The 9454-nt window shown below is 58.3% G+C and overlaps 1 protein-coding gene across 1 annotated transcript; it reads right to left on the bottom strand.

Moving 5' to 3' along the window:
• Positions 1-1466: 1466 nt before the first annotated feature.
• C2CD4C (C2 calcium dependent domain containing 4C) lies at positions 1467-7340 on the bottom strand. Its single transcript, XM_030540816.1, has 2 exons — positions 7268-7340; positions 1467-5464 (listed from the first exon to the last, which is right to left on the bottom strand). Exon 2 carries the CDS (start codon positions 5385-5387, stop codon positions 4077-4079), a length of 1311 nt encoding a protein of 436 aa, XP_030396676.1. The 5' UTR covers positions 5388-5464; positions 7268-7340; the 3' UTR covers positions 1467-4076.
• Between the last annotated feature and the right edge of the window lie 2114 nt (positions 7341-9454).

The following is a 9454-nucleotide window of genomic DNA, read 5'->3' as shown; positions in this document are numbered from 1 at the left end:
TCACAGCAGTTCTCAGAGAGGGGTGAGGATAGTCTCCCCCAGATAAGGGCACTGTCCTTCATTCACTGAATTAGATGGGCCAGTCCTTACAAAGGGCCTGATCCTGAAGTTCATTTACTCCCGTGAGTTAATTAATAATAAAGCCTCTTACATGGTGCTTTTGTCCATACCGCTCCAAGCGCTTTACATTGTACAGATGGGGAAACCAAGGCACAAAGCAAGGAAGTAACTGGCCCACGGTCACTCAGCAGACCAGCAGCAGAGTTGGGAACAGAGTACTAGACCTGGGTTCTCTCAGGTAGCTGTCCCACTGGCCCAAACCCTGAAGTTTGCACATAGGCAAAGCTCCCACTGGCTTTAATGAAATCTTTGAGTAAGAACCAAGTAAGGGCAGGGCTGCCCAGAGGATTTAGGGGGCTTGGGGCAAAGCAATTTAGGGGGCCCCTTCCATAAGAAAAAGTTGCAATACTATAGAATACTATATTCTCGTGGGCCCCCCTATCCACTCTGGGTAGCCCTGAGTAAGGGCTCCAGCAAACAGCCCCAGTAGAAGCTTTACCTAAGGAACCATCAGAATCCAGCTTTCCTCTATTCCCTCCACAGGCTTTGAGGCAGTTCACAGCCCCAGCTCAGCGTCCTGCTTTGCATGCCCCAGGCACCACCCGTGCCACGCAGACAGACGGGGACATCTACAAGAAGAGGGAGGCTTGCCACAAATCATCCAAGAGGAGAGGAGGCCAGCATGGGGTGATCCTGCGCCACTGAAGTCAATGGGAATGTTCTCATTGATTTCTGTGAGCATCAAGCCCATACTGTGCATAGCTCTTTCTGAAATGGATCAGAAGAGGCAGCAGCTGGGCAAATTTACCCCCTAAAGGTCTCAGGGCTGCGGTTGGGTTTTAGTTTTTTGGCGAGGGCGTCTTTGTTTCATTCCTCTGTTGTGATTTCTTTTTTTTAAACAAGCTTGAAAAATCAGTTATAATCATATCAATATAACGGAGGGAGCGAAGACATGCAAATATTGAGCAATTCAAAACCATGCCTTGGGTAGATCTAAACCCATATTTACATACAGAAATAAAATACAGTGGGAACGATCGGCTTGGAATATAAATAGCTTACACTGAAATTTCTGCAGCTGCCATCTGCTGCGTAGTATCAGAAAGTAACATCGAACGCAGCCAAGAAAGGTTAATGCAAAAAAAAAAAAAAAGAACAATGATCAGCGTGTGCACGCGTGTGCAAGGAGGGTGGTGGGGATATTGGCTCATACAATCCCCACCCCCCAAAAAAAAAATCAAAACCAAAAACATGCAGAGAACCTGATGCAACATTCATATCACAGAAAAGGACAAATAAAGGTCTCTGTTTTTTCCTACCCCCAACAACCCCCCCTCCTCCTCTTCTCCTCTCCCCCCCGCCCCCCCGCCTTCCTAGTTTTGCTGAATTCTAGTTTCAGAATCACAGGGGAAGGGAGGGAAGCAACAGGAGGTGGCGGAAGAAAACAGTTGACTCCCAATTAAAAACAATAAAAAAGATCAAGAGGAAAAAAAGAACCAGGGGCCCAGACTAGCACCCTTCTCTTGAGCCAGCCCACAGGAAAAGGGGTTTCTCACGACACTGCAGTAGCTTCCAGAGTCAGATTTCCCTGGACAAGGCTGGAGAGATGCACTCCCCCCCCCTCACCCAACCATTGTCTGATTTGATTATTCTAATCAGCCTGCAGCGACAGAGAAACAGAATCGTAATGGGATTGGGGGGGAAATTCCCACAGCACTGGTTCTTTGTCAGGGCAGATTCTCGGCGCATATTGTGTAAAAAGCTGGGAGGGCTTCTGCAGGGATCAGTCCCAGTATAAACCGCGGCCAAGTGAGCCTTCCCCACCCGTGGGTTTCTCCCCCCAAGCTTCTCTTTTGGGGCTGTTAATGGTGTAACCCTTGTTCTCTCTGTTCGAGCAAACCCGTCTCCTATGCACTAGGAATCCGCCTGCGCTAACGAACCCAGAGGCCATTCATGCGACATCTTAATAATCGCAGCTCCCGGGCGAAGGTTTCTGCCCTCCCAAAGCAGGTTATAAGCCAAGAGGAAAAAGATGAGCCACACAAACATTGTGGCTTGTTCTCCCCTTCTGCACCTCCGCCCCTGTTGCATAGAGCGCTCAGAGGCAAGGTCAGGCCGGGACCCAGATCTCGCTTTTGAGTTCGCACACTTGATTTTATCCCTGACAGTGGTCAGACCAGTTTGTGCAAAGCTCAGAGCCAGGGTCCCACCTCCCTGTGTGAGACACTGTGGTTGTTACTGGCCCTGCTGCGTGCTGCTCTGGATAATCCCAAACGGTTATTAATGCACCACCATGTCCTCGTGTGTGCGGGTGCATTCCTGCTGAGGGAGGGGAGGTTAGCCACAGGCAGCCTCGTGGGGGTTAAACACTGTTGCTGCTTTTAAACAGAATAGATCAGACTGTCCACCCTCCCCCTTCTGCAAAGCGCAGGGATGAAGGAAGTGCAGGGATAGAGGGGCTTGGACAGTGCATCTTCTGGATGGCATGAGCTTTCCTAGAAGTAGCTATGGCAGTAGCCAGAGGCAAAAATCTTCTGGATCAGAGGGAAGAGTCTCCTGTCTGCAGTGGAAGGAATCACTTCTCCATGCTAGCCTGTAGAAGCCACTTCCCCAGAGGAAGGAGAGCCCCCACAGCCATAGCGGTCTAAACTGCACTCTGGGGCTGGGGGAGGTAAAGCAGACTAGCACAAGAGCCTGATCCGAAGGCCATTGAGAAGATCAGCAAGGACTTCGGAGCGGTCGCAGAGGGAGCTTTTCACATTGATGGGGCATTAAAAGCTTCCCCGGCAACCTCAGAGAGACTGAGTGATATTTTCACGCCTGGCTAAACTGGGTCAGCTCAAGGTCCATCTAGTCCAGTATCCTGTCTTCCAACAGTAGTTAATGCCAGGTGCCCCAGAGAGAATGAACAGAACAGGTGATCATCTAGTGATCCATCCCATCGCTCATTCCCAGCCTTTGGCAAACAGAATTTAAGTGATAAATTTGAGACTCATTTTGTCTGTCTTCTGCACCACTAGAGTCATGGCTTCAAGCTTTACTCTACAGCCATGAGGGCTAGAAATGTCTTTAAAAGCAAGCCAGCAAGCTGAAATTCTGATGCAATCCCCTGACTCCAGGAGCTGGAGCTTTAAGAGACATCAATGTTGAGAGACTTGGCAGAGCCTTGTCCAACAACCCCTGCCCTTTCTCTGCCTGTCAGTCAACTGAGGAGGAGAGAAATTGGAAATGGAAGAGGCCGGTGGAGTCATCTTTTCCCTCCCTGCCAGATAGCACTGGGTTGTTCCCTAGAGCATCCCTTCTCCCCATTACTGACTAGGCTGTGCCCTGTTCACTCCTCAAAAAGAGGTCCCGCCATGGCTGGAATTCAGCTTCGCAGCATCTTTCTCCCAGCTCTACACTCCATCAGCTGTCCCTGCCACTTCCACCCGCACGCCTCACATCAAGCCTGAGCCCAACAGCGATGGCCTGCGAGGGCCTTCCACACCTCGCTCAAAGGCAGCCAGGTCTTGGGACCCGGCATGGAGATGAGAAATCGGGGGTGGAGGGGAGGGGAGGGGGGAGAAGGGGTTGCTGAGCTGTGAGGCTGAAATCTCTACTACTGCCTCATTTGTGCGAGGCCGTCCTCAACCCGCACAGGGATAACCCACCTCCCATCAACACCTTCCAGCAGGGCCCCGGAGAACGCAGGCCACCAGCATGCCTCATCCCCACAGCTTCTCCAGAGAAGAACGTACAACTTGCTAGCCGCTCACCGCCTCCTGAGGGGACACATGGCAGCCACCGCCTCCAGGCACGCCCATGCAGGGAACGATCAGCAAAGGAGACCCATCCTGGGGGAGCGGGATGGGTCTTGTCCCCGCCTACACACACACGCGCGCGCACACACAGCCTGGGATGGACATGCCGTTACCCCAGGGGAGCATCCCACGCCCCTCACGGTGGCCTGATCCCTCCTCCCCAACGCCTCCCTGCCCATCCCCTGAAGCAGGGCAGCGGGGAGGTGGAAGACGGGTTTATAAGAAGGGCAGCAGGGAGGTGAGCGGGAGCTCCCTCTCGCCCAGCAGCGTGTCCCGCTTCAGACTGCTGCCTTTGTTGACCACCTTGACCTTGAGGGCCATCTTCTTGACGTTGCCGGCGCCCAAGCAGTCGAAGAAGAAGTCCTCGTTGAAGACCGGGTTGCGGCTGTTCTTGATGATGGTGCTGCGCTGCTTCTGCACCTTGCCCGGGTTGAGGCAGAGGGAGACGCAGCAGTTGATGGAGCGCGTGTCGCACAGCTTGTCAAACAGCTCCTCGGCCGCAATGACCCGCACCCGCAGCCGGGCGTTGGCGGCGTCGTACTCGGCCGTGAGCCGCATGCTGCCGCCTTTGCTCAGCCGGATGGTGTGCTCCTTGTGCAGGCGGTCCGGCGAGTCCGGAGGCAGGAGGGACTGGGGCAGGGCGCCACCCGCCGCCCCCGCCGGGGGCGTGGCGCACCGCATGCGCCGCTGCGAGCTGGGGCTGGTGTCGGCCGAGCTGTCGTCGGTGGAGAGGGAGCTGTTCCGGGCCACCGAGTGCTTGAGCTTGATGACCTTCGCCTGGCTGTCCTGGCTGAAGATTTTCAGCAGGGAGACGGAGCGGGAGAGCAGCGGCGAGCTGAAGGGTGAGGACTCGGCCGAGGAGCAGGTGTCGCTCTCCCCCCCGCTGAAGTAGCGGTAGGGGTTCATGAGGGACATGCCGATGTCGGAGGGGGTCAGGCGGGCGCTCTCCCCATTCACCTTGCCCCCGCCGGCTGCTGCCTTGCGCTGGGAGCTGGGCGAGGACGCCTGCGACTGGCACAGGCTGCCATGCTCGCTGTGGAAGAGGGACTCCTTACGCCGGGTGTGGGGGCTCTCCATGAGGGTGGCGAAGCCATAGGAGGTCTGGGCCTTGGGCACGTAGGGGAGGGACATGGCCGTCTGGGCCTGGGGGTCGGCGTTGGTGCTGAAGTCCTCCTCCGAGGCCCACTCGTCGGCGCTCTCGATCTGGATGATGTGCCGGCTGGCAGCCTTCAGCAGGTTCTTGCTCTCCGAGGCAGCCTTGACCGGCAGGCGGGGGCTGCGCGGGGACTTGCGGGCCGACAGGTTCTGCTCCGAGGCCGAAGTGCCGAGGTTGGGCTTGGCTTTCCCCTCTGCCCCCTCGGCCTCGGGCGGCACCATTGTGAGCTTGGGCGGGATGAAGAAATCTGGGATCTTATCGGGGGTCAGCACGTTGCTGTACAGGGGGCCCTTGGCCTGCTTATCCCCCGAGTCGCTGGCTCGGCCGGCGCCATTCTCCACCGAGCCCCGGATCCTCTCCAAGAGCCACATGCTGCTGCTTCTGGGGTGGAGGGGAGGGAGGAAGCCAAGGAGGGTGGAGTGGCAGTTAGACCCCCGTCACTCACCCTCTGGAAGATAAACAAGCAAAGCCCCAGGGGCTCATCATGCCTAGGTCAGAAACAGAGTCGAGGGGGTAGGGGTCTGGAACGGCAAATAAATTGGGACCCCCACCCTTTGGTGGGGCTCAGGAGGGATTGGAGGCTTACTATGGGGCTTGGGGGGGATTAGGCCCCCACCCTTCTGTGGTGCTTGGGGGGAATTGGGGTCCTCACAATGGGGCTCAGTGGGGATTGCCCCTCCTTCCACATGGTCAGGGGGGGTTGGAGCCTTACTATGGGTCTTGGGGGGCAATTGGGCCCTTACTATAGGGTTGGGGGGAACTGGGGCTCCCACCCTTCTATGGGGCTCAGGGAGGGGAATTGGGCCCTTACTATAGGGCTGGGGGGGGAAACTGGGGCTCCCACTCTTCTGTGGGGCTTGGGGGGAATTGGGGTTCTCACAATGGGGCTCGGGAAAATTGGGGTTCTCACAATGGGGCTCAGTAGGGATTGCCCCCCACCCTTCCACAGGGCCGGGGGGGGATTGGAGCCTTACTACGGGGTTCGGAGGGATTGGGGGCCCGGATCTGTGAGGGAGGGAGGGCATTGCCCACTCCCCGGGAGGTGTGGGGAGGTCGGTGTATCTGCCCGCCCTCCCTCGCTGCAGGGTGCTGGAGAGAGTTTGGGGGCTTCTTCGTGCCCCTATTCACCCTCCCAACCGCCCCGCTCCAACCTGCTGCTTCACCACCCCCGGGCTCCGAGCCCAGCGAACCTGCCACACTCGCCCGAGCTGTGGCATTTCCCCGGGCAACTTCTGGGCCCGGCCCGCCGAGCGGAGCTGTCTGGAGCCAGTGGCTCCCGGCCGGCCTGAGTCACTCGCCCAGCCCTGCAGGGTCCAGCAGCCAACACCCCCCTGAGCTCTGCAAACACTTCGCGGGCTACAGAGTCTGCTCCGGGGGGTGCCCGCCCCCCCAGACCACAGGGTCCCCCCCAATCTGACCTGGATTTGAAATCAACCCCCACCCCAATAGCGCTCCCGGCGCCGCCTGACACCAGGGGCCACCAGCCCCCGCCGCCGCTCGCCTCGGTTAACTCCTTTCCGCTGCCGAGCCCCGGCTCCCGGGAATGTCCGGCGCCCCCACGCCCCGGGCCGGGCCAAGCCAGCCTCCGAAAACCGGCACCCACCGGCGGAGGGAAACAGACAGCAGCCGCGGCGCCCAGCGGCCACGGGGGCGGGCGGAGCGGGTCCCGGAGCCCACCGGGGGCCACTTGCCAGCCGCTGCCCCCCTCCAGGGGCGCCCGGGGCACGAAGCGCCTGGGCTCGCCCCCGCTCCCACGGCCCGGCTTTCGGGCCAGCTAGGGCGCACCGGCTGCGTCCTCGCCAAGTGGCCGGTGACCTCCCGGGGGAGACGAGGCATTTCAGCGCACGCCGGCCGGTCGCGGAGGGGCCAGCCTGGGCCAGGAGTCCCCGCTCCCCACCCCCGCAGCCGTGTCCCCCACCCCCGGCTCCACAAGGGGCGGGAAGTTTTCAGACGGGCACCTGTGGCTGGCGTCCCGCGGGCGCAGGGGGCTGCAGGCCGCTCCTTGCCAGCCCCAGCCCAGCCTCCAACTAACTTCTTGGGGCTGCGGGAGGGAGGCAGGACGGTTCCCCTGCTAACCCTCCAGTCCCGCATGCTACGCAGGAAAGATCCCCGCGCAATCACGCCGTCTGGGCTTTGCTGGGCTGCTCCGCATTGAGGGGCCCCAGGCGCGCCCCAGACCTGCAAGCGGTGAACCCCAGATGGGGGGGACGGGGCGCCCCCAGCCCGGCACGCAGGCACCCCAGCTGCCTACCTGCCGGCGGGGAATGCGCAAGCAGAGCCGGAGGGGGGGAAAGGCAGCAGGTCCGCGGCTGGCTCGGGGCTGGGAATGAGGTGCCCAAGCCCCGCCGGTTCCTTTTATACCCGCTCTCCTGCCACAATTCATTCATTACGGGTGCCAGAAACCGCCTCAGCAGCCGAGCCGTATTCCTCCTAACACAGCTGCCCCCGGCTTTTTAGGCTGCTCCTGCGCCTCGCCACGCGCTACAGAGCGCAGCTGGCATTCGGCTGGCACCGATCTCCTCGCTCCCGCTGGCTGCACACAATGGACCTGCTGGGGGGGCTGGAGGAGAGACACCGCCTTAAACACAACGGGGGCCAGTGGCCGCTGCTGCCTCGCCTGGTTTTCCTTCTCCTCCCAGGCAACAGCAGCTTTCCCCAGAGTCTGGGAGATGGGGAGCGTCGGTTCCTTAAGGGCCAGGCGAGGTATTGGGGCTAAGCAGATCTCTTGCTGCTGGCTTAGGAAAGAATTTGGTGGGACCCTTCTCCTCTATGTGTGCCAGGTGCCTTAAGGGAGTGTCACCTTCCCCTGATGCACCAGGTGTGGGCCACCATCTGAGGTCAGGTACAGAACTTGCCCATCCAGGGATCCCGTCCAAGCCTAGCTCATCTCCGTCCCCATGCCCCATTCTCTGTCAGGTGGGTAGGACGCCAGGGGCAGGGATGGATTTGCAGCGGTGCAGACCAGACCGGAGTCAGGCCCCAGCAATCTAGCAGCGCTCAGGGCTGCCAAAAGCAGGTTTGGGCCCTGGTGAAAAAAATTTGGGGGCCCCCCAGCAAGGGCAGACTAGCTAAACAGGGCCGATGAAGCCGGGTCCCAGGCCCCCTTCCAAACTGCTGGGCACCAGCAATTTGTACCGGCTTCCCCCCCTCTCGTCAGCCCTGGCAGGCTCTGAAGAAGCGAGCAGAAGGATGACAGCACAGCACAGGTTTAGGCGTCAGGGACTCCTGGGTTCCATTCCCACTCTGCTGCTGGCTCCCTGTGTGATGTTAGTTAAGTCACTTACCTTCCCTGTGCTTCATTTTCCCCATCTGCAAAATGGGGCTAATAAATCCTATCTTCCTTGTCGCAGGTATTGGAGGCTTTTGCAGAGTTCCTCCCCCTTCCTTCCCGAATTCCTAGTCGTGCTGGGACACCCACGTCCTTTAGACATGCAGAATAGACAGACGAGACAGGATTCGCCTTCCGGGGGTTCAATAAGGAGTCGCAGGAGCAGATCTGGAGACAGGCATGCCAGGCCCAGGGCCCTGGAGTCTGCAATCTGTATCTAAACACCACTTAGCCAAATGGTGCCAATGTATTCAGTGGGCCCCCTAGCTCAGTAAGTACTAATGAATGTAAGGGATCTGTTAAAGCAGCACCTGAAAACCCCCCCTCCCCCTGCTTGCCATGCACCAAAACCGAGACACATCCAGAGCGGCTCTGGCACCGTACCGAAGGGTGCTCCATGGGACGGAAGCGTAATATCCCCCTCCAAGCACTTTAGCTTATCAGAGTGCTTCACAAACGTCAATAGTCCTCCAAGGACCAGGCATCAAAGCTCAAGTACTCGCAGAGTATAAGTGGTTTCATACTGTAGATAGCAGAACTGGGCGGGAAAAAAGACTGTGAAGCATGTGATACATTTCACTAATGTCCAGCAAGAATCACCCTGTGAGGGGACAGGTGTCAGCTGGTATTGGGAGGGCGAGGGATCTCGATGGCTTCGCTGGGGTAAATACCACACAGATCCTTTGTGTTTCAGCATGGAATGAGAGGACAAAGAGCAGGGCTTTGCGTGTCTTTTTCAATCAAGATAATCGATGTAACACTGATAAAAATGGACCAAATCTACCATCCTGGAGAAGGAAGGTCTTGGAACAGCTGGGGCAGTGTCAGAGCAAGATGCCTGCCCATGCTGAAAAGTGGAGAGCCTCTCGAGGGCTGCAAGGAACATGCCACTCACACCTTGGCCTCGCCATAGAGGCTGCCAATCGCAGGCAGGGTTGGGTGATGTCCACCGGCAAATGGATCGAGGCCCAGCAAACTCATTTCACGTAGGCCGGCTCACATCACTCACTGCTTGCAAACTGGGTTAACACGGATAGTGCAGACAGGGCCTGGGCTGCATTATGGAAGATTACGTCTTCTTCTGGCAGACCAGCTGCTGAATGAGACGGC

Source organism: Gopherus evgoodei, chromosome 22 (genome assembly GCF_007399415.2).
Source record: "Gopherus evgoodei ecotype Sinaloan lineage chromosome 22, rGopEvg1_v1.p, whole genome shotgun sequence".
Classification (NCBI taxonomy): Eukaryota; Metazoa; Chordata; order Testudines; family Testudinidae; genus Gopherus; species Gopherus evgoodei.
The sequence above is the reverse complement of the archived record's forward strand: the minus strand, read 5'-3'. Positions and strand labels throughout refer to the sequence as shown.